This window comes from Danio rerio, chromosome 1, assembly GCF_049306965.1.
Source record: "Danio rerio strain Tuebingen ecotype United States chromosome 1, GRCz12tu, whole genome shotgun sequence".
NCBI lineage: Eukaryota > Metazoa > Chordata > Actinopteri > Cypriniformes > Danionidae > Danio > Danio rerio.
This window is the reverse complement of record NC_133176.1, coordinates 54922501-54946878: the sequence shown is the minus strand read 5'-3', so window position 1 is coordinate 54946878 and position 24378 is coordinate 54922501. Positions and strand designations below refer to the sequence as shown.

Genomic DNA, 24378 nt, shown 5'->3' with positions numbered 1-24378 from the left:
TTTCACTGCAGAATACGGCTCTTCTCTCAGATTCATTCGCTCATTTTCCTTCACGGCCACGGTCTCTATTTCAGAGGTTGTCACAGCAGAATGAACCGCTAACTATTCCAGCTTATGTTTTACGCAGCGGACGTCCTTCCAGCCACATCACAATACCGGGAAACACCCATACACTCTCATCACTAGGCCCAGATGGAATCTGCGGACATTTTATACTATTTCTGCGCAGAATTTTGTTAAGAATCTGCAGAATTATTTTGTGAGTATCATAACTAAAACCTTAATATATGTATTAAAAAGTAATACCTTTTTAACTTGTACTTAATGTTTACAATGCAAATCCAATTAGATTCACTTTGTTTAGTAAACAAAGCAGGTCTGAGATTGAACAAAAGAAACATTTTATGCCTCCTTTTAAACAACTATTAATACTTGATAACTGCAGCTATTTGTAAAGCATCTACCTAAGCTCTGCCCACAAAAACGTCAGAAACTTAGTATATATAAAAAAAATACATAAAAGGGGCACGTTAGGAAAGAAGATAATTATAGCTAGATGTAGTGTTGACTTTAAACGTATGCATTAAACACCAGTTTCTGACCTTTGTCTTTTTTGGCAGTGTAGTAAACAAGGCTTAGAGAACAAGATGTGTTTGACTGCTTTGAGTGACAGGCTGAATCACCTGGGAGTCTGATCGTCTTCTTTAATGTGGACTCTGTAAATGTATTTTCCAGGCATGAGAGAGAAGATGTCTCCATCCTTCAGGCAGTGCCACTGGTCCTTCTCCAGCGGCTGAGGCGGCGCTACGATGTTCGTCTGAATAAAACAAGGGTTCAGATGCGTCTAGAGGACGGAAATCAAGAGAAATGCTGGTTATTCATTTTTGGCAATTCTTTCATTTTTTCCCCAATTTCTGTTTAACGAAGAGAAGATTTTTTTTCAGCACATTTCTAAACATAATAGTTTTAATAACTCATCTCTAATGACTGATTTATTTTATCTTTGCCATGATGACAGTACATAATATTTGACTAGATATTTTTAAGATACTAGTATTCAGCTCAAAGAGACATTTAAAGGCTTAACTAGGTTAAACAGGCAAGTCAATATATAATGATGTGTTGTTCTGTAGACAATAGAAAACAAATCTTGCTTAAGGGGGCAAACAAGACTTTCTCCAGAAGAAAAAATATTATGGGAAATAATGTAGAAAAACTTCTTGCTCTGTTAAACATCATTTGGTAAATATTCGATAAAGAAAGAGAGAAAAAACACAGGAGGGCTAATCATTTTGACGTCAACTGTGTTTTTTTTTTTCACATGCAGGCATTATCAGAACTAGGGCTGCACAATATACCGTTTCAGCATCAATATTGCAATGTGCGCATCTGCAGTAGTCACATGGCAAGATGTGCAATGCTGTCTGAATTATAGTTCAGCAGAAGCTACAGAATTGTATTTAATTACTGTATTTATATGGAATTCATACCATTTACGCAAAACAAAAAAGGTTTCTCATTTGGAGTTTTGGTCACACTTTACAATAAGGTTCATTAGTTAATGTTAATTAATGCATTTACTGACATGAACAAATTATGAACAATACATTTACTACTGTATTTGTTCATGTTAGTTAACGTTAGTTAATGAAAATACAGTTGTTCATTGTTAGTTCATGTTAACTCATGGTGCATTAACTAATGTTAACAAGCATGGACTTGAATGTTAATAATGGATTAGCAAATGTTCAATTATGATTAATAAATGCTGTACATGTGTTGTTCATGATTAGTTCATGTTAGTAAATGCATTAACTGATGAACCTTATTGTAAAGTGTTACCGGAATTTTTGTCTTGTTTCTAGTCCAAATATCTACATTTCAAAGCAAAAACAACATCATTTTACTCCACTGGCAAATAACTTTTCTTGTTTACAGGAAAAACCCTTAACTTTGCCTTATTTCTTCTTTGGTCTTCTGACAAAATATTTTTACTAGATCTACAAATTTGTAGATATTTGGTCTAAAAACGAGACAAAGCGAATAAAAAAGCATTTTTAGCATTGCGATTATTCCATTTCTGTACCTGAAAACTCCCCAGAAAACCACTAAATAGAGCTATTCCAGCTATCTTGTAAAACTGTTTTCATATCGCAATATTTATCGCAGAAAAATAAAATACCACTGTGCAGCCCTAATCAGAACTTTGCAAAGAAAAAGGTTAAATTTGTTTTCTGATTGAATTCAATGGTTAAATGTTGAAAAAATCTCTTCAGAACCTTTTTTTTTGTTCTTTTATATTTATACTTTACCTATTAAAATTAGCAGTATTTGAATATTTGTTTTATTTGTTTCACTCTGCATTTTAATGTGTTTTATTAATTCTGTTTTTTACATTTTTAAGTTAATTTAAAATGTCTTTATCTTTTTAAATATAGTTCATATTTTACATGTCAGCTTTTCTTCAGCTAACAAAAATATAATGCGATGAAAAACATGTGCAAAACTTTTAGCTAATAAGACATCGAGTTACAGAAGCTGCAGTGTATGTCAAATAATAATATTAAAAATAATGATAATTAATATAAATATAAATGAGATGGCATGGTGGCTCAGTGGTTAGGACTGTCACCTCACAGCAAGAAGGTTGCTGGTTCGATTCCTGCTGGGCGAGTTGGCTTTTCTGTGTGGAGTTTGCATGTTCTCCCCGGGTTTGTGTTGGTTTCCTCCGGGTGCTCCGATTTCCCCCACATGTCAAAAGACATGCGCAATAAGGGAATTGAATAAACTAAATTGGCCGTAGTTCATGTGTGTGAATATTTCCCAATACTGGGTTGCAGCTGGAAGGGCATCGGCTGTGTGAAACATATGCTGGATAAGTTGGCGATTCATTCAACTGTAGCAACCCCAGATAAAGAGACTAAGAAAATGAATGTTTAACTATTAACATAACTATAAATGTATTTAAAAATTAAGCTATTACTTGCATATAATTAAGCATATAAGAACATCCCGTTTGCAAAAACTTATTTTTTAGTACCCCTTCAAAAAAGTGTGTTGAAGTGTACTTCATCACAAGGGCAACATGTTAATCCAATTACCCATCAACAATATGAATATTCATGAGACCGATACAAGCCCCTATTAAATACTCCAAGTCAAAAGATCAATAGAGGCTAAAACCCTCCTCATTGTTGCTATGACAGCATGACTAAGAGGCCATAACGACACGTGTAATTAAGAGCGACAGCGGCTTTAAAGAGAGAGCGAGAGCACTTTTAAAAACTTCTGATGTCTTCTCATCAAAGGCGAGCGCTGCTTTTATTCACCACCAGAGTCTGAAATGACAAAACCATCATCACGACTCCCGAGCCCACATTAGAGGACTAAAATAAAACCTACAGGCTTCAGGCGCAGCACGCCATTCTGGTTCTCAAGGATGCCATGGTTCCTGGAAACCCTCTTATCGTTCACCTGACGAAGAGAGAAGACAGAGAACAACAGAAATGTTGAGATGTATGGATTGATGAACTGCTGTTTACTAGGAAATGCATCATGTTAATGGCACTTTCATATTGAACAAGGATACATTAAATCAATCAAAAGTGGCAAGAAAATATGTGTATCATAATGTTAGAAAGGATTTCTTTATTATTACAGCCTTTATTTTACCAGTAAAAAGGCCATTTTTATAAACTTAAAAAATTATAATATATATAATTTTTTATAATTATAATATATAATTTATATATTTATAAATTATTTTATTATTATTATTATTATTATTATTTAACCTTTAATTGGGATAGGACAGTGGAGGTTACAGACAGAAAAGTATTGAGAGCAGAGAGAAGGGTTGGGCAAAGGACCTCTAGCCAGAACTCAAACTCGGGTCGCTATGACCATCACAGTACTACATTTTGGCACATAACCACAAGGCGACTGGCGCCATAAAAGATTTTTTAAAGAATGTTGGAAACTGTTAGCCACTGACCTCAATGGCATTCAATCCCTACAGAAGCCAATGGCTACCAGTGTTCAGCGTTCTTCAAAATATCTTCTTTAGTGTGATATTATATTTGTTAAATTCGGTTGAAAACAGAAGTTTACATACACTCCAAAAAAGGGAACATAACCATTTTTTTGTCTGATGGTAAATCATACTAAACGTTTACTATTTTAGGTCCGTTAGGATTACCTCAATGATTTACATTTGCTAAATGATAATAATGAGAGAATTAGTTTTGATATATTTTTTTATTAATTTCTAGACCAAGGGTGTCAAACGTACGGCCTGCGGGCTGGATCAGGGCCGCAAATAGGTTTAATGTGGAACGATTCTGCAAAATATAAAAATGAGCTGCAATTTTTCACTAAAAGAAGCTGCACTGGATGGCGCAACTGCAAATGGTTAATTTCATCCAAAAGCAGGAATTATCAACCGATGAGCTGCCACCAGTTGGCCTCAGGCAGCGATCCTGCAGTTGGGCCGCAAGAAGTAATGTACTTTCTCCTGTTCGGTGATGGATTGCTTCAAACTCGGCGCAAAAAACCGCCTCATGATCGCGTCTGCAACTAAGCAACACGTAAGTCTGTTCATTCACAAACTATGTGTGAAGTGAAGGTCTCTCTGTGTATTTTTGTGTGAACTATTTAATATATCTGCATAGTTGTCCAAATTAATGTCCTGTGAGTGATTTATAACGGGCGCGCGGCATACAGGAGGATCTAGCGAGGCTCAATTGTGTTTCTGCACTAAATAAACTGGCCTATGAGCTTCAGACACGTTCTGGCGGATCTGTTTACTGTCCCTGTCAGCGATCTCCCGATAATATCCAGCTGCAAACTCAACCACTTTAGAGTGTTTTACTGCATTTTACATTTGTCTGTATATTTTTGAAGTAGACATTTTATAGTAAATATTCAATTAGTTCAGTTTAGGAGCACCTGGAGGAAACCTACGCGACCACAGGAAAAACATGTAAACTCCACACAAAAACGCAGAGGCTCGAACCAGCGACCTTCTTGCTATGAGGCAACAGCACTACCTACTGCGCCACAGTGTCGCATAAATAAAATTATATATTTTTTATAAAATGTAAATAGAAAATAATAGAAGGCACAACAAATCATTTAGATTTAGACTCCAGACAGAATTGGTGTAACTGAGTCAGATTTGTTGGCTGTCTTGCTCACAAAAGCTTTTTCAACTCTGCCCACAAATTTTCTATAGGATTTAGATCAGGGCTTTGTGATTGCCACTTCAAAACATACACTCTGTTGTCCTTAAAGCACATTTGAACTAATTTGGCAGTATGATAGGGTCATGGTCTGTTTGGAAGACCAATTTGTGGCCAAATATTTCTACATAATGTTCTTTCTTCATGATGCCATCTGTGCAGTGAAGTGGACCAGTCCCTCCTGCAGCAAAACAGCCCCACAACATGATACTGCCGACCCCCATACTTCACAGTAGGGATGAGGTTTCGAAATCATGACAAAATCGTGTGATCTGACCAGGGCTTAAGGTTTTCTTGTGTTGCTTGTATGACCTGATTATAAATTGCCAATGTAAAGCATTATAACGACGTCATTACAAATCATACTACCCCCAAACTTTGGAATAGTTGTCTATGCACTGCATTACTTCATAAAGAGGATCCAATGGCACTTCTAATTATAACGGTCCAATGACGGCCATCACTATCATGACTGTTAAAGCTCAGTGTTGTTCATCAAACATGTTGCAGAACATTAAATGACTGCATGAGGCCACTTCACTGTTATATGGCTGATTTAAAGCCCTCATCTGTCACATGAAATGGCTTTAAGAACACAGCGTTCAGTCTTGTTGCGACAGATTTCCTCTTAAAACAGGAAGTTTGTCTGAGACGGGCAGGATGTGTCATTTTGAAAGAGAATGGCTGTAAATGTAAGTGTTTATATGTTAAAAGTGATCAACTTTTAGGTGCACATTAGCTTACAGATGCCCATCAAGCAGTTTTACGTTTAATAGATGTCTAATAGACATCTAAACATTGACAGGTTGGCTAAAGCAAGACTATATTTGGCCTTAAATCTAACAGATGTCTAAGAATAGCCCAAAAGTAGACTATAGTCATCAAATGCCAAGGTTTAGACTTCACACGTGTAGTCATGTATTCCTGTTTATTTTATGAGTAGTTTAGTATTTTTAGATGTCTATTAGGCTTATTTTAAACACAATAAATGATTGATGGGTGGTCTCAAAATGAACAAACATTAACTAAAAAAAACTTTTTTATTTTATAGGGTATTTAACATCCACTATTTACATTGTGGCTGTTCTTCCTGGGATCCAACAAAAAAAAAAATTAGGAATTTACATGAAATCATGATCAAAAACAATACCAAAAGAAGATTATTACATTCAAATAAAAAAAACTGAAACTATATAGAATATTTTGTCATCATATTCTCAGCCTCCAGTTATTTCAAGCCTGTTTGCGTTTCTTCTGTTGAACACAAGAATAACATATAAAGAGAAGACTGTTGAAAACTTAGCCACTGACTTCCACTGTATTGTAATTCCTACAGAAGTCAATGGCTATCAGTTTTCAACATTCTTTAAAATATCTTCTTTTATGTTGCTTTAACGATCACTACAGACATTTGTTAATGCGATAAAAACTATTTATTTACATCAGTTCATGAGATATGAGTGTCTTATTTCTAACCCTCAGATGTAAGAGTTTGAGTGCCATCTTCAGGACTTGGTTGCTCATCGCAGGAAGATAAATGGCCTGCATTAAACTGAAAGTAACAGATTTGGTTGAAGACCCTAAAGCAGCGCTTACCAAACTATTACAATAAAGCTGTCATGGTGATTTACTAATTTATTAATATTGAAAAATAAATAGAAAAATACTTCAATCATATTAATAATTATATATTTTTAAACAGTTTTTAAAATGAACTTCTTACACTAAGAACATAAATACATTTATAACACAATGCTGTTTAATGCTGAATACACAAGTCAAGCTGAACCTGCCTTTGGCTTGATTTGTTCGCCGATGACTTAGGTGTTGTCCTCTATCTTCGAGTGACAGTATTTACATTTTCAAAAATCTGATTCATGCACATTTAATTGAAACATTTAATTCCTGTTGACTTTTTTGTAGCTCAACAATTAAACAAACAAACAAAAGGTTACGTTAAATTAGAAATGTCCATCTGTGTTGAAGACATTTGATGCAACCTTCGTTCTAAATCTCTTCTCAGATGGGATGGCCAAATCAAAGTTTACCATGGGCCAACTTTGAGCAACTCTGCCCTAAAGTAACAAGTAGAAAACATTCAGCGGGCCAAAATATTTTACTTTTGCAGGTTTAATGTCTTTAAAAAGTCTTACATTTTACGGTGAAATAGCCAACAATTTAATTGTTGGGTCCTGATTACAACAATAAACATTAGCATGTTATCGATCACTTACAGTATAGCTGCTTTAAATCAAATGAAATTTAAATAGTTTGAGCAATAATGTGATTAATTAACCACCATATTCCTGCTTAAATAATGCCTGCTTAAATAGTATTAATAAATAAATATATTTATAATTGCCTTGTATGCTTAATTAGAAGAAAATTAAGAATAAAAAAGCTTTATATATATATATATATATATATATATATATATATATATATATATATATATATATATATATATATATATATATAATTATGAAGACAATCTGCATTTGTTCTTTGTTTTACTCCTAAAATACCCACTTACAAACTTGAGAGGATTTTAATAATGCACATTTAGAATAAATTTACATAAACATACATGTCTCTGTTATTTTTATGCATCAAAGAGACTTGTTTCCCCATATAATATTTACTATACAGAATGTAAAAACTTCACAGCTCTAGATCTTATATCTGCTTAGAAAGCAAACAGAACCTTGTACTTCCAAGTTGGCACCCATGTTATCAACTTAAACCTAATAACTGGCACACTGTTAAGAACACATAAAATAATTTAATACATATATGATTAAGCCATATAGGTGAAAATGTACTGCACCCCTAGAAATGGCCCTCTGCCCAGGACAGTCTCTCCATAGGGCAGATCCACAGGACTGCCACCGTCCACCTGCTCCAGCTCAAAGCCTGGCATGATCTGTGCAGAACAAAACACCTATTTTAATTAAAAATCAAAGTGAATGCTGGTTAAATAAGGACATAAAGTGCATGCAACTGTTCTAAAGCTTATCTTGATCCCGCATGCGCTGCTCTCTCCATACTTTACATGATCTATACAAACTCTGTCATTTAGTAACTAACTTCAAGATGTTACTTACTGCTGATTTAGACGGCTAAGATGAATGCGTTAGTGTGTTACAAACAGCAAGCAAACTGATCGCTGCTTCATTAGTACAGAAAACGCGAAAGAAACACTGTGATCACGCCAGAATGTAGTACAATTTGAATAATAATTATTTTTCGTACGAGAATAAGGACTTCCGGTCAGCTCAAACTATGAGCATGCGCTGTTTCAATACACACGATAGACATTTTCTAAACGTTTGCGCATAAATTAGCAAAAATGCATATAATAATACGAATATTGAACGTTTAAGTAATACATTTTCCAAACCATACTTCTGACTTAAAATAACTCATAAAGTGACGCGCATGCGTGGTGAGTACGGGGCGAGGCTTGTCTAGTGACGTTTCTGGGGTAAACAAACCAGACGTTTAAACCCTCAGCTGTCAGCGCTGCTTTCGGTATGAATTTTCACAAATTACCACAATATTTTCACAAATATCATTACCTATCGTACCTCAAATAGACATATAAACGCGAACATCTTGGGTTTGTTTTTTAAAATCTGTTCTAGTCTTTGTTTAGCTAGATTTACATTGTCGGCGGTGCATCTGCTTATAAAACTAGGCCTAGAATGTTAATTACACTCGCTGTTTAAACTTTAACACCTTAAATAGCATTAGATTTGTGATTGAACTCTTCTGTCATAAGAATAACAGGTGTTTAATAAAGGTTTGGGGTGGCCGAGCAATGCAGAATGTCTGTAGAAGGAGCAGCAGCGCCGTCTGCAGGCCAGAAGCTGACCCGGTGGTGTTGCTCCGGGCTTCAGGATCCGCTCCAGATTGAGGTAAAGTTTACATTCCCACTTTATATCCATCTAATATTTTTTTTTTACATCAAAAGTTTAACTGGGAAAACAATTCATGCAGCTTTTGTGAGAAAGATATTGAAACTGTAGAACATTTTTTTTTTTCAATGTGAAATTCTAAAAACATTTATGGAGGGAGTTTCAGTACTGGCTGCATTACAAACAAAGACAAATATACACTTTCAAAGTTGGTATATTTTTAAAGGGCAAGGACCTAGACTTTTTGGTAAATAATCTAATTATTCTAGCTAAACACTTCATTCATAGATGCAAATTTGTAAAGGTGAAACCCCACTTTAATGGATGGAGGAATGATCTGAAGATGTTTGTAAGGACTTCTCACTTCATGACGAACAGAAATGCCCGTAAACTTTCACACACCTTGGACTCGTTTATATTACTTGATTAAGACTCTCACCCCCCCCCCCCCCCCCCCAACCTCCTTTTTTTAAATGAGTTTTATTTTTTATTTGTGTGTGTGTGTGTGTGTATGTGTGTGTGTGTGTGTGTGTGTGTGTGTGTGTGTGTGTGTGTGTGTGTGTGTGTGTGTTTTGTTCCCAATCATGTACTTTTAAATCAACTCTAATACTATATGTATTGGACTGTTGAATATGCCGTCATGGTTTGTACTTTAACTTATGGTTAATAAAAAAAAAATAAAACAATAAAAAATATTCCCACAGTTGTTTATTTTTGAACAATGACAACATGTGACAGGATCCCTATCTTTTTACAGTCTATGGTGTCTATAGTAAACCCATAAAACATGTAAAACAAACAAACCGAAAAGTGCCTCAAAGCTCTCTAAACGTCTGTCAATTTATATGGATTGACCCCCCGAATGTGTTTCATTTCAATTAGTATCATTTAATTTTTTATTTATGTGTGTTGTAACAATGGAAGTTGAAAATGCCTAGTATTTGAAGGTTAAAAAAAGGGAGAGTTTCCCAGTGATGGGTTGCAGCTGGAAGGGAATCCGCTGCGTAAAACATATGCTGAATAAGTTGGTGGTTCATTCCTCTGTAGCAACCCCTGATTAATAAAGGGACTAAACCGAAAAGAAAGTCAATGAAGGAATGAATAAAGAGAGAGAGAAAGGGTGTCTATACTGTTTACCATGCAACTTTGAATATTCTGTCTAAAATTGCATGTAATAAACAACAATAGCACTATTTAATTGACTATGAAGTTGGACAAAGTTGTATTTTGATAGTCTTTGGTGTATAATATGGTTTCACTATTTAGAACAATATATTCTCAAACTCAATTCCTGGAGGGTCACAGCTCTGTAAAGCTAAGCTCCAACTACCTCTTACTAAAACCTGCTTAATAGTCAGTTAAACTCTGCGGACCCAGTACCGGCCATCGACTTTCGCTTTTTATTTTATGCACATATGCATCACTTTGGTTTTTATTCTACTGTACAAAAGTTATTTACACTTAAATACACAGTATTTTGGAAACCCGAGCTGGGTATTTTACATTGGTTCATTTTCATGTGGTTCATATATGACACATGTACAAGTTATAGCTCAAATGAAAGCTCATGCCAGTGCTCTTACGGTTCTAGAAATCTTTTTACTAAATTATATTCATATGCCAAACAGTTGCCGAATGAATCGCCGTGTTTCCATGGCGCAGAAGTGAAAACAATACATTTATGATCAGTAAGCAGCCCCAGATAGCACAGACAGCTGTCATCTCTTACCTTATGCTGTACCCTTCAGGGCCATTCTCCTCTGTTTTTGAGGTGATGTGCATAAGTAATCCTTTTATATGTCTGATGTGGTCCAAACACAGTGAATTATGTTTGATCAAACAAAAGAAGAGTGAAATATGAAAACAATGATCGCTCCCTGTGGCTTGTACAGCACCTCTCATGAGTTGGAATAAAATAACTTTTGCATAGATTATGGTAGAGACATTTTTCGATTTTCCTATGATTACAGACATGTGCAGGAACCACCAAAATTAATTACAGCACGCTAGACCACACACAACCTAAAAGGTATACACTTTCAAATTTGAGTTCATAAAAAAATATAAAAAGCGCCTCTTTTTTTTTAGGTGTTTATTATAACACAGACAACATATACAGTTATTTTAAACACTTTCAATCGTGTTTTATGAAAATTCAAAGGGTTTTCTTTAAAATTATACCAAATTTTTGCATTTACACCTCTGCATGTGGATTTGGAAAGCTTTTAAATTTGGGTAGGCAAAATCCAGGCGGAAATCCCCAAATAGCAGCAGAGTTTAACTGGTTAATAGTCTTGAACACCTTGAATAGTTGGATCAGTTTTATTTGATTAGTTTTGGAGCAAAACTTTGCAGAGCTGTGGCCGTCTAGGAATTCAGTTTCAGACCTATGATTTAGAATTTGAAACAAAAAAAAAAGTTTAGTTATATTATTAGGGAGAAACACTGAATACAAAACTAACTTTACCTCAATCTGCTGCAGCGGGATTTCTCTGAGGCTCTTCCTGCAGAGATGAGCGTGAGGATCTTCGGTGAGCTGGACGTCAGGAGTTTGTGTCGAGCTTCGGTCACCTGTAAACACTGGAATGACATCATCGAGGGGAGCGATCACCTGTGGAGGAGCCACTGCCTCACAGGGCTGGCGGTTTGCCGGAGGGAGGTGAACGGGGACCGGCTGGATGGGTGTTCGTGGAAGGTTTGTGTTGTTATTACATTTACAATTAAAGTGATAGTTCACCCAAAAGAAATGCCAAAAAAAACAAATAAAAATCTTCACCATTTACTCTCACTCAAGTGTTTCTGAACTTTTATGGCATCCCCAAACTTGAACTTGAAGAACGTTGTCGGAATGTGTCCGTTGAAGCGCAATGCATTCTGGGAATTTGTGAATCTGGATCCCATTGATCTACATTATTATATCATATATACACTCATCGGCAACAAACTGTATGTGCTTACACTACAAAATGCTTTCACCATGTTCTAACCACAGTGATGCAACACGCAATAAAAGGTGTCTTTTCCACGTTAAAGGAGTTTTTGTCCTAACCATTTGCGGCTGCAACATGCAGAGCTTCTATTTTAGAAACAGTCTCTATTTCCACAACATCGCAGCAGAACAGCATAAACTACTATGACAAAGATCACCTCAGGTACTGATTATGTGCTTTATTCATTGTTAAATTCAACCAATGTTACTTTAAATGTATTTCAATTACATGACATTTATTGTAATACTACTGAAAGCAGCAGCAGATCGTTCACCTCAGATCTTGGAAATAAAATAACTAGCAGACGGTTTGAAAATGAAAGTCAGAGCTGTGAGTCAATGCAAACCAACAACATCTACATTTACATTCTGCATGGGCGTGTCTGAAATCATAGCAACTTATTCCTTATGTTGTTGTTTCCAACATTCTTCAGTATATCTTCCTTTGTGTTCAGCATCAGAAGTAATAAATTAAACAGGTTTGAAACAAGTACATAAATGATGGCAGGATTTTCAGTTTTGGGTGAACTGTCCGTTTAAATGATTTTCTGCCTGGAAACAAAGTTCCTCTTGCTATGTTCCTCCTAATTCTGCTCTTTTTTTTCTCTCATGAAATACAGAAAGGGAATTCAACTGTGAACTTACAATGTAGGTTTACAACTAATTATTTTGATTGGATGAGAAAAGAATTTGCCTGTTTTTTTCAGATGATGTCACTTCCTATATATTACAGTATCTCATTCAAAATGAAAAAAAAATGTTTTAACCCTCCTTAAATTAAAAATCATAAATTTATTGAGTTGATCAGTGTTGATCAGAACAATTATTAATAATATAATATAATATAATATAATATGATCAAATATATAATATAATATAATATAATATAATATAATATAATATAATATAATATAATATAATATAATATAATATAATATAATATAATATGATCTAATATATATAATATAATATAATATAATATAATATAATATAGGATATAATATAGGCGAAGCAGTGGCGCAGTAGGTAGTGCTGTCGCCTCACAGCAAGACGGTCGCTGGGTCGCTGGTTCAAGCCCCGGCTCAGTTGGCGTTTCTGTGTGGAGTTTGCTTGTTCTCCCTGTGTTCGCGTGGGTTTCCTCCAGGTGCTCCGGTTTCCCCCACAATCCAAAGACATGCGGTAGAGGTGAATTGGGTAGGCTATATTGTCCGTAGTGTATGAGTGTGTGTGGATGTTTCCCAGAGATGAGTTGCGGCTGCGTAAAAACTTGCTGGATAAGTTGGCGGTTCATTCCGCTGAGGCGGCCCCGGATTAATAAAGGGACTAAGCCGACAAGAAAATAAATAAATAAATAATATAATATTATCATTTTATTATTATATTAACATTATTCTAATATTTATAGATACTTTATTAACTATTACTATTACATTATTTATTAAAATAAAGCTAAAATAAAACAGATTTTAAGTTTTAGAAAAAAAATGTAAATGTAGCAAATGATGCTAATGTATATCACAGATATAACATTTTAAAAAATTATAAATGAAAAAAAATTTAAACAGTATAATATTAGATAAATATTACTAAAATAACATTTTATGTATTTTTTTAAATATAAGGTTTTTGTAATTTATACTAAATAGTAATAGTAATATATAATGATAGTATTTTTTTTAATAAATAAAATATTTTGTCTACTTCAAAGACAAAAAGGCATACAAAGGGGTCTAACTGCAGACACACACGCATACAGGTTTACACACACACAAATATATATACAGTTGAAGTCAGAATTATAAGCCCCCCTTTGATTTTAATTTTTTTTTTTTTTTTTTTTTGACTAGAATAAAAGCAGTTTTTAATTTTTTGGAGAAGGACAAATAAGGACAAATTAATTAGCCCCTTTAAGCTATTTTGTTTTTCTATAGTCTACAGAACAAACCATCATTATACAATAACTTGCCTAATTACCCTAAAATGCCTAGTTAAGCTAATAAACCTAGTTAAGCCTTTAAATGTCACTTTAAGCTGTATAGAAGTGTCTTGAAAAATATCTAGTCAAATAATATTTACGGTTAATGTCATCATGACAAAGATAAAATAAATCAGTGATTAGAGATGAGTTATTAAAACTATTATGATTAGAAATGTGTTGGAAAAATCTTCTCTCCGTTAAACAAAAATTGGGGGAAAAAACAGGGGGGCTAATAATTCTGACTTCAACTGTATATGTGTATAATATATTAACATAAATATATATATTAGTGGTGGGCTGCACGGTGGCGCATTGGGTAGCATGTTCGCCTCACAGCAAGAAGGTTGCTGATTTGAGCCTTGGCTGGGTCAGTTGGCATTTCCATGTGGAGTTTGCATGATCTTCCCATGGGTCCTCTGGGTGCTCCAGAGTCCCCACAGTCCAAAGACATGTGCTGTAGGTGAATAGTGTAGGCTAAATTGTCCAAAGTGTATGTGTGTAAATGAGTGTGTATGGATGTTTCCAAATTCTGGATTGCAGCTGGAAGGGCATCGGCTGTGTAAAACATATGCTGGGTAAGTTGGTGGTTCATTCCACTGTGACGACCCCGGATTATTAAAGAGACTAAGCAGAAAAGAAAATGAATGAATGAATATATATATATATATATATATATATATATATATATATATATATATATATTACACTGTGAATTATGATAGTTCATACCTATATCATTTATTTTTTGCTTTGGTTTCATCTATTGATCAAATTTCAAACTCACTTCTGCCAGTTGTTTAAATGCAAATCTAATGGATTACAGAACGAATCATCTGGCCGTTTACTAATGTCTGCAATTCCCCTTTCAGGTCACTCTCGTGCGTAACTACAGGAAAGGCTGTGTGAAGAGGAGGTGGCTGAAGGGCCGATACAGCAACATCCGCTCCGCTGACGAGCTTCCAGCCAACAGCATGTGTCCTCTAGATGTGGAGACCTGGGGGGAGATACTGGAGGCAGAGCTGGAGAGATAGAGAAATCAGAAATCTACAGACTCTAATATATCACCACTGGAGCACTTGATGCATCCTGGGAAAATGGTTTTAAGGGATGTTCCACAATCAGTGTTGCGAAAAAAAAAAAAAACAAGCACAAAGACTGGCAATCAAAACATGATGATGATGATGATGATGAGGATCATGTGGCAAATTTGAGTTGTATTAGCTAGCTTGAGACTTTGTGAGGTTTTTTAGGTTTCATTTGATGCAATCATTTTATTGATAGAAGCTCTTTTTTATGGATCAACTAAATTGTGCTCTTATTTTATTTTATTTTGTTTTATTTTATTTTATTTTATTTTATTTTATTTTTATTTTTTCAGAGTAACTGCCAAAAGTGATTTGCCTTTAACCTTGCAGCTGTTATTTTATGAAAGCTAATATATTATTTAAAATCATATCTGATGCATACTTAAAAATTTTTTGTTTCAACTACTTATTTAAAATGAGCTGAATCTACTAAATTCTTGAGTTTTGGGAGGACAACATTATTGTTTTATGTTCAATCCACTTAAATTTGTACAAAAAAAAATTATGAACATAAAGGAATAGTGTGAAAGCCAGCATTAGAGTGCATCGTACTCTCGTTTAACTCCTCCAGTCTGCTTTGCCGCTATATAATCACTTTACATATTGTTATTAAAATATTTGCCATGTAAATATTTTTATTTCAGACATTGAAATACAATGAGAAGTCTGTATATTGGGAAATGAGAGGAATGTTTGATTTTAAAAACAACATTTAGCCAATCAACAGCATTTTTTATGCCATTTCCAACAAAAGTTCATTTGTGAAGTTCATCTGTGAAGCTCCCTTTTCATTATAAGCAATAGAAGATTTATTTACAAATACTATAGTCTTTCACACAAAGCTGAAATTAAATATAAATATTAGAAAACCTCAACTTAAAAAAGTAAGATTTATTATTTATAATTATTAATGTTTATAATTTGCATGATCACATAATATAAAATTATTCAGAGTATATAAAAATAAATAAAATAAATTCAAATATAAGTTTATTCAAAGTAATAATTAAATAGTATATATAAATATTACTTTTAATAATAAATATACTGGTTAAATGATACACAATTTATGAATAACTTGTCATTTTCATAAATTAATAGTTTAAAATAGTTAAATAATATATATATATATATATATATATATATATATATATATATATGTTTAAAGATGTTTATATTTTTATTTATGTTTTAGTTATTTTACTTTTAAAGTATTTTAATTGGAAATTAGAAAATTCTTGAAAACTATCTAAAATAAAATATTTTGTAAGGTTCACTTATTTTATATGAAATTAATATTTTTTGTGAACTACCAGGAGAAGTGCAGCTTTAAATATAAATATAACACTTTTGATATGTGAAAAGAATGCATACAAATGCATAAGCAATGTATGCACTCCTTAAAATCTTTTTTTTTTTTGTTTGTTTGTTTGTTTGTTTAAATTCGTTGTATTTTTAAAAATCCATATGAAATATATTTGTGGCTTTGTGTTAATACCATGTATTTTTATATCAATATTTCAAGCTCGCTGTATAAATGAAATGAAAGCAGATGCTAGGCCTACTCGACTCCACAGTTTCAGCACATTGGACAGGGACTGTTATCATGGACAACAACACAATAGGATTAGGATCTGTATATCTAATGCCTGATAAGCCATTTACAATATTTATTATTCCTAGAACACAAAGCACGTGTAGAAAAAATCTAAACATTATATATATCCTATTTTACACCGCATTTGTTGACATGCGCAATCCATAATAATAAAGACACTTCTACTGTTTGAAATAATTTTTTTATTATGAATAATGCGAAAATATACAATCACAGTACAGTATTAAGAAGGAAATGAAAATAAATAAATAACCCAAAAAATAAATAGATAAATAAATAAGTAAAACAGATAAATAGGGGATATACATCATCATATAAAGAAAAAATATACATAATTTACAAATTTAAGTTGTTTTCAAAGCCTTTTTTTGTGAGAGAGTTAGAAATAGATTTAAAATATTAATAATGCATAAATTTTTTTAAGTTATTATTATGCAATTAAAAAAACCAAAGTGGTATGAAATGTTATAGATATAGATATAAATATGCCAGACATACAAAACCCAATCTTACATAAAACAAACAAACAAACAAAAATAATAGCAACAATCATAATAACAGATCAGGTAAAATAATATAAACACATATAAATAAAAAGGGTGGAAAAAAGGTAGAAACAAAAGAGAAAAAAATAAAATAACAACACAAATACAGCAAGAGGAAAAATGTACTTGTGTATCCGTGATATTTCCAAAATAACTATCAAAATAATCCAAGAATCTGTCAGATATAAATATGCTCTGGATTACGGTATGGGTGTGATAATGTGTGATGATGACGTCACGGCATCTCTCAAACAGCTTCCTGGGAGCATCGGTCCTGCATCCGTCGAGTGACACCGGGAGCCCTGGAAACACACCGACCTCCGTTATCCAGCAGTCATGGCTGACGTTCCCGCGGTAATAAACATCGCCGTTTCGTTGAAAATCCAGCCCAATGACGGACCCGTGTTTTATAAGGTGGACGGGACGAGGTTCGGACAGACCAGGACGATCAAATTGCTGACGGGATCGAAATACAAAATCGAGGTGATCACGAAACCGGGCAGCGCCGAGGCCACGTAAGTCCGTCTGATATTGGATTTCTTTTACAATGTAAATAATATGTTTGTCATTAGAAACAAGGTCGAAAGGTGCACCCTGCCTGATAAAATATATTACATAGATACAGTATATACACGTAAGAAATATGTACAGTATATGCTAGCCTACTGTATAGCCGCTTTGCTTTGAACGTGCAGTACGATATTTATAGTCTGAACCTACGACAGAATGTAATACAATTATGTAAATATATCATATATACGAATACATGTAAAATATGTTTAATAAACAACCCCAGACCCCCTGTTTATCCCCCCTATTTCTGTTCAACGGAGAGAAGATTTTTTCAACACATTTCTAAACATAATAGTTTTAATAACTCATTTCTAATTGATTTATTTTATCTTTGCCATGATTACAGTAAATATTATTTGACTAGATATTTTTCAAGACACTTCTATACAGCTTAAAGTGACATTTAAAGGCTTAACTAGGTTAACTAGGCAGGTTAGGGTAATCAGGCAAGCTATTGTGTAAAGATGGTTTGTTCTGTAGACCAGTGGTTCTCAAAGTGGAGGTTGGGACCCCCCGGGGGGTCACGAGACAATGAAGGGGGGTCGCCTGGTGATTTCCAAAAATCTATTAATTTTTTTATTAAACCATAAGAATTACTATATTTGATCCATAACCTACTAAAGAGAAAAAATTTGTATTTTATAGTTACTATATACTTTATAGTTACTATTGTAGCTTATAGTAACTCGTTCTATTGGATTGCAAGGTAATTACATTGCATTAAAGTCACAGCAATTGTTGATTTTATAACACCAGGTTAAACTTTCTGGCCCATTTACAGCAATCACATACATTTAAAAAAATAAACAAAGAATAGACTTGGGTTTATGTGTGTGTGTGTGTGTGTGTGTGCCATTGCCTGCAAGGTTTCTGTTTTTTTAACCACCTCAGAGGATATTGGGGGTCGCAAGTTACTGGCATTGCCATTTTGGGGGTCGTGGGCTGAAATGTTTGGGAACCTCTGCCATAGACTATCGAAAAAATATTTTGCTTAATAATTTTGACCATAAAATGGTTTTTAAACAATTAAAAACTGCTTTTATTCTAGCCGAAATAAAACAAGTAAGACTTTCTCCAGAAGAAAAAAATATTATCAGACATACTGTGAAAATTTCCTTGCTTTGTTAAACATTATTTGGGAATTCAAAGCGTAGTGAATAATTCAGACTTCAACTGTATGTACATATGTGCCATAAACTTGATTTTTACATGTGCAACACAATATTTAAAAACTGAACCACGGGCTTTGATTGACTGTAAATACACTGCTTGTCTGCGTGTGTTTTCCAGCACGATGGGGATCGGAGGAAAGACCTTCCCGCTGGAGGAGCAGTCCAGAGATGAAGAGCAGATCGTGTACATCGGCAACTACGACACTGAGGGCGTCCCGCACACCAAGAGTGGAGACAGACAACCTGTGCAGGTCTCCATCGAGGTAACAAAATTAACACAATAGAGTTGGGTAGATGCTAAGTTGCTCATTTCGAAGATTAAACTTCCCATGAAATCGAAATTAAAGCTTTAAAGATGTTACTATCAAGATGTTAGTCTTAAGGATATCTGTAAGCCAGTGTGCTCCAAAAACAGTGACAAAATTTGCATTTAGAAGATAGAAACATGCAATTTTTAGCTTGCCACTTCTGCTTAAATGAATCATTTTTGTACTTCAGAATTTCTTTAAATCTTCTGACCAATCAAATGCTTTCTATTAGATGACATGTCTGTCAGGGTAGAAAGGGAACAGATTCAAATGCAGGTGAAACAAATTTATTCTTCTCAAAAAAACACAAAATATCCTCAAAAGGCAGTTCAAAACTCAAAAAACTGGACTCAGAAATCGGCGCAGTTCCGGGCGCTACCACCAGATGGCAGGAGAGCGCTCCCAAGGCTTCACTGGGCAGCAGAAGGAGAGATGAAAGTAATAAGGGGAGTTCCGGATAATACCGCCAGGGGGCGATAGAGCGATACCAGACGCTCGGCCAGCACCGGAGAAGAAGAGCCTTACGGGGTACTGCTGGACGTTCTCCCTTGGTGGAGATTCAGTAGTGAGAATGGGACAGCCAGACCAAACCACAGCGAGCCGGATGACAGGACAAAGTATCAAAATAAAGTAAGGAGAGAAAAAACTAAACCAAAACAAGCAGGAGCTTGGAGTCTGGGGAAACAGGACACGACAAGACAGATTACTCACAATGGATATTAGCTTACAAGCCTCACGAGCATGCAAAACGGACTGACGAAAGACAAGAGACGAGAGGAGACTAAATAGGGGAGAAATCAAGCAGCAACAGGTGAAGGAGAGGATCGCAAATTGATTACCAGGTCTCTAAGGCGGGGAAACAAAAAGCACGCGGACAAGAAGCACGTGGCCAGCTGTCAAAACAAACCCACGTGCTCCAAACACACAAAGACAACGCAAACAGGTAAGTGATTCCATACTCTTAACAGTACCCCCCCCTCCCAGGGGCGCCACCTGGCGCCCCCAGAAGGGGCTCACCTCGCCGCCGATGGAAGTCCACGATCAACGACCGGTCCAAGATGTCCCGTGCCGGAATCCAAGACCTCTCCTCCGCACCATAGCCCTCCCAGTCCACGAGGTATTGGAAACCCCGACCACGACGTCTCCGGTCAAGGAGTCTCTTCACAGTATAGACCGGAGTGCCGTCCACCAGACGAGGGGGAGGTGGAGCCGGGGAAGTAACAGGGTTGAGTGGGGATTTGATAACAGGCTTTACCCTGGATACATGAAAAACAGGGTGAACCCGACCAAGAGTGCAAGGAAGCTTGAGCCGAACCGTCACTGGACTCAAGACTTTAGTGATTCGGTATGGCCCAATGAACCTGGGTGCCAGCTTGCGAGAAGGCACACGGAGAGGCAGGTCCCTTGTAGACAGCCAAACCTTTTGACCACAAACAAAAAGGGGAGCAGGAGTCCGGTGGCGGTCAGCCGCCCTCTTAGTTCGTCTGGAAGCCTGGGCCAAGGCCTCCTTAGCCCTCCTCCATGTGTGGCGACACCTTCGGACAAAGGCCAAGGCAGACGGAACAGCGGCATCGGGTTCCTGAGCGGGGAACAAAGGGGGTTGATAACCAACAGAACATTGGAAAGGGGACATACCTGTAGAAGCTACCGGCAGGGAGTTGTGGGCATATTCAATCCAAGACAACTGCTGGCTCCAAGAGCCCGGATTTTGAGACACCAGACAGCGGAGACTTCTCTCAAGATCCTGATTGGCTCGTTCAGTTTGCCCATTGGTCTGGGGGTGAAAACCTGAGGACAGACTCGTAGAGGCCCCGATCTGTCTACAGAACTCTTTCCAAAACCGGGAGACAAATTGGGGTCCTCTGTCAGAGACCACATCCATCGGAAGGCCATGAATCCGGAAGACGTGGTCAACTACCGCCTGAGCAGTCTCCTTGGCTGATGGGAGTTTGGGTAAAGGGATAAAATGGGCCGCTTTAGAGAAACGGTCCACCACTGTTAAGATTACAGTGTTACCTCTCGATGGGGGTAGGCCAGTGATAAAATCAAGAGCCACATGTGACCAGGGTCGAGAGGGAATGGGAAGGGGACGTAACAGACCAATGGGTGGCCGATTAGATGTCTTATTCTGGGCACATACAAAACAAGCCAATACAAACTGTCTGACGTCTTGGGCCATTGAAGGCCACCAAAATCGCTGTTGGATATTGATCAGCGATCTCCGGACTCCTGGGTGACAGGCTACTCTGGACTCATGACCCCACTGGAGTACTTCGGATCTTAAACTGGCTGGCACAAATAGCCTTCCCTCTGGACACCCTTCTGGAGCTCCCCCTCCTCGCACGGCCTCCTCTACCCGCCGTTCGATGTCCCAGGAGAGAGTTCCCACCACCACCTCTCTAGGAAGGATGGCTTCGGGGGTAGCCTCTCCTCCTGGCACATCAAACAGGCGGGAGAGTGCATCAGGTTTTATATTCTTGGACCCAGGCCGGTACGAGAGGGAAAAATTAAAGCGTCCGAAGAAAAGTGCCCATCGGGCCTGACGGGAACTCAATCTCTTGGCTGAACGGATATATTCTAGATTTTTGTGGTCCGTCCAGACCAAGAACGGTTGTGCCGCCCCCTCCAACCAGTGGCGCCACTCACCCAGGGCCAGCCTGACCGCCAGCAGCTCTCTGTTACCAATGTCGTAGTTTCGTTCGGCTGGGCTCAGACGGTGAGAGAAGAAGGCACACGGATGCACCTTCCCATCCCTAGAGGATCGCTGAGATAAGACCGCGCCTATCCCGACCTCCGAGGCATCCACCTCAACGATAAACTGCCGTTTAGGATCTGGAAGACAAAGGACAGGAGCAGTGATGAAACGGGACTTGAGAATATCAAAGGCCTCCTGTGCCTGACTGTGCCATATAAACGGTACCTTAGGTGAGGTGAGAGCCGTTAAGGGTGCAGCGACCGAGCTAAAGTTCCGGATGAACCGTCTATAAAAGTTGGCAAATCCAAGGAACCGCTGCAGAGCCTTACGAGAGTCAGGGACTGGCCACTTGGCAACGGCCCTTACCTTAGCGGGATCAGCCTTAATGCCCTCCGTCGAGACAATATGCCCCAGGAACGAAACAGACTTGCTGTGGAACACGCACTTCTCCGCTTTGACATACAGCTGGTTTTCCAGCAGCCGCTGTAGCACCTGGCGGACATGCTGAGTGTGTACCTGTTCTGACTCAGAAAAGATAAGAATATCGTCAAGGTACACAAAGACAAATCTGTTTACCATGTCTCTCAGCACATCATTCACCAGGGCCTGGAAGACTGCAGGGGCATTGGTGAGCCCGAAGGGTAGAACTCGGTATTCAAAATGCCCCGTTGGTGTGTTGAACGCAGTCTTCCACTCATCCCCCTCACGTATCCGGATCAGGTGATAGGCATTACGGAGGTCTAGTTTAGTAAAGACCTTGGCTCCCTGCAATAACTCAAAGGCAGAAGACATTAAAGGCAGAGGATACCTGTTCTTAACAGTAATGTCATTAAGGCCTCTGTAGTCAATACAAGGGCGCAGAGAACCATCCTTCTTTTTAACAAAGAAGAACCCAGCCCCGGCTGGAGAGGAAGAGGGACGGATGAGGTCGGCTTCTAAAGACTCTTGAATATACCGGTCCATAGCCTCTCTCTCAGGAGCAGAAAGGGAATACAATCGACCCTTTGGCGGAGAAGTGCCTGGGAGGAGTTCGATGGCACAATCGTATGGCCGGTGCGGAGGCAAGGAAGTGGCTCGAGACTTGCTGAAGACCTGGCGAAGATCGTGGTACTCCACCGGGACTCCAGAGAGATCCACCCTCTCCATCTGAAACACATGAGACACAGAACCAGGACACGGAGCAGGACCAAGACAAACAGCAAGACAAGACTGACTCCAAGACAACACAGAATTCCCTGACCAATCAACGTGAGGGTTGTGTTTACTTAACCACGGGTGCCCCAATACCACTGGAGCACTCGGGGAGTCGAATAAATAAAAAGTAATAACCTCACGGTGATTTCCAGAGACTATCAAACTTACAGAGGGGGTAGAGTGGGTGATGGATGTGATGGCAAACCCATTAAGGGAGCGCACAGTGATGGGAGAGGAGAGAGGAATGGCTGGGATGCCCCAAGATCTGGCCGTGGTGCTGTCCAAAAAGTCTCCCTCAGCTCCAGAGTCAAGCAAGGCAGGACAAGAGTGAGTCAATCCATTGAACTGGACTGAGACTGGGAGACAGGTGCGTTGTGTGGGGGTGTCGAAACAAGGGAGAGTGCCCACCAGAATCCCCCGGTTTACTGATGGGCTGGAGCTTTTAAAGGACACTGCAATGCTCTGTGACCCGGCTTCCCACAGTACAGGCAAAGGCCTCGAGCCAGACGAAGCCGCTTCTCCTCAACAGTCAGTCGAAGACGACCTAATTGCATCGGCTCTGGTGAGGTGGTAGGTAATGGGGTGCGAGGATCATTTGAAGGGCCCTCATTCATCCATGAGGCACCAGAGACTCGTCTATGCTGGCGACGATGCAGTCGGGCCTCCACCCGAAGAGCGAGATCCACCAGGGCATCAAAGTCTCGGGGAAGGTCATGAGTGGCAATCTCATCTTGTATGTAGTCATCCAGACCATCCCTAAATCTGGCACGAAGAGCCGCCTCATTCCATGTGCAGGCAGCTGCCAGGGTTCTGAACAGAACAAAATAATCAGTAACCGAGCGTCCTCCCTGACTCAGCTGGGCCAGTTGGGAGGCTGCTTCATCTCCCTGGGCGGATCGGTCAAACAGCTTGGTCATTTCTGCACGGAAGTCCTCAAACATGGCACAGAAAGGGGCACGTGCATCCCACACTGCTGTTGCCCAATCACGGGCCCTGCCCTTAAGAAGGGTGATTACAAACGCCACCTTTGACTCTTCAGTTACATAGCGACGGGGCTGTAGAGC

General features: G+C 37.7%; 3 protein-coding genes across 21 annotated transcripts in view; 2 read left to right on the top strand and 1 right to left on the bottom strand.

Moving 5' to 3' along the window:
* aplf (aprataxin and PNKP like factor) overlaps positions 1-8674 on the bottom strand; it is a 38339-nt gene extending 29665 nt beyond the window's left edge. For 3 of the 13 annotated variants that reach the window (XR_012405387.1, XM_009294463.5, XM_068220986.2), the window contains exons 1-4: positions 8345-8498; positions 8068-8181; positions 3403-3474; positions 684-844 (exon numbers count right to left, since the gene is read on the bottom strand). Coding sequence is in view for 9 of the 13 variants with exons in the window: in XM_009294463.5 (XP_009292738.1) it covers positions 684-844; positions 3403-3474; positions 8068-8160 (326 nt within the window). In the remaining 4 variants the exon portion in view is untranslated. Of the gene's footprint in view, positions 1-683; positions 845-3402; positions 3475-8067; positions 8182-8344 lie in introns of all 13 variants that reach the window. The other 10 variants (XR_012405386.1, XR_012405410.1, XM_009294466.5 and 7 more) reach the window with 5 other exon arrangements.
* Positions 8675-8693: 19 nt separating this feature from the next.
* Positions 8694-15978, top strand: fbxo48 (F-box protein 48). Of its 7 annotated transcripts, none has more exons than NM_001328025.1 (5): positions 8694-8771; positions 9022-9157; positions 11640-11852; positions 12767-12794; positions 14994-15978. In NM_001328025.1, the coding sequence occupies exons 2-5, from the start codon at positions 9068-9070 to the stop codon at positions 15008-15010; spliced, it is 348 nt and encodes a 115-aa protein (NP_001314954.1). In that variant the 5' UTR covers positions 8694-8771; positions 9022-9067; the 3' UTR covers positions 15011-15978. The 7 variants fall into 7 exon arrangements, with proteins under 7 accessions (NP_001314954.1, NP_001314953.1, NP_001314952.1 ...); XM_073949387.1 differs by having other exon boundaries at positions 8706-8771; positions 9043-9157; positions 14994-15929; XM_073949378.1 differs by lacking the exon at positions 14994-15978 and adding an exon at positions 13291-13431 and having other exon boundaries at positions 8706-8771; positions 9043-9157.
* A 1679-nt stretch (positions 15979-17657) lies between these two features.
* Positions 17658-24378, top strand: part of cnrip1a (cannabinoid receptor interacting protein 1a) — a 12688-nt gene continuing 5967 nt past the window's right edge. Inside the window, exons 1-2 of the mRNA NM_001003607.2 lie at positions 17658-17887; positions 19236-19380. Of these exons, the coding sequence (NP_001003607.1) occupies positions 17709-17887; positions 19236-19380 (324 nt within the window). The 5' untranslated portion in view covers positions 17658-17708. The remainder of the gene's footprint in view (positions 17888-19235; positions 19381-24378) is intronic.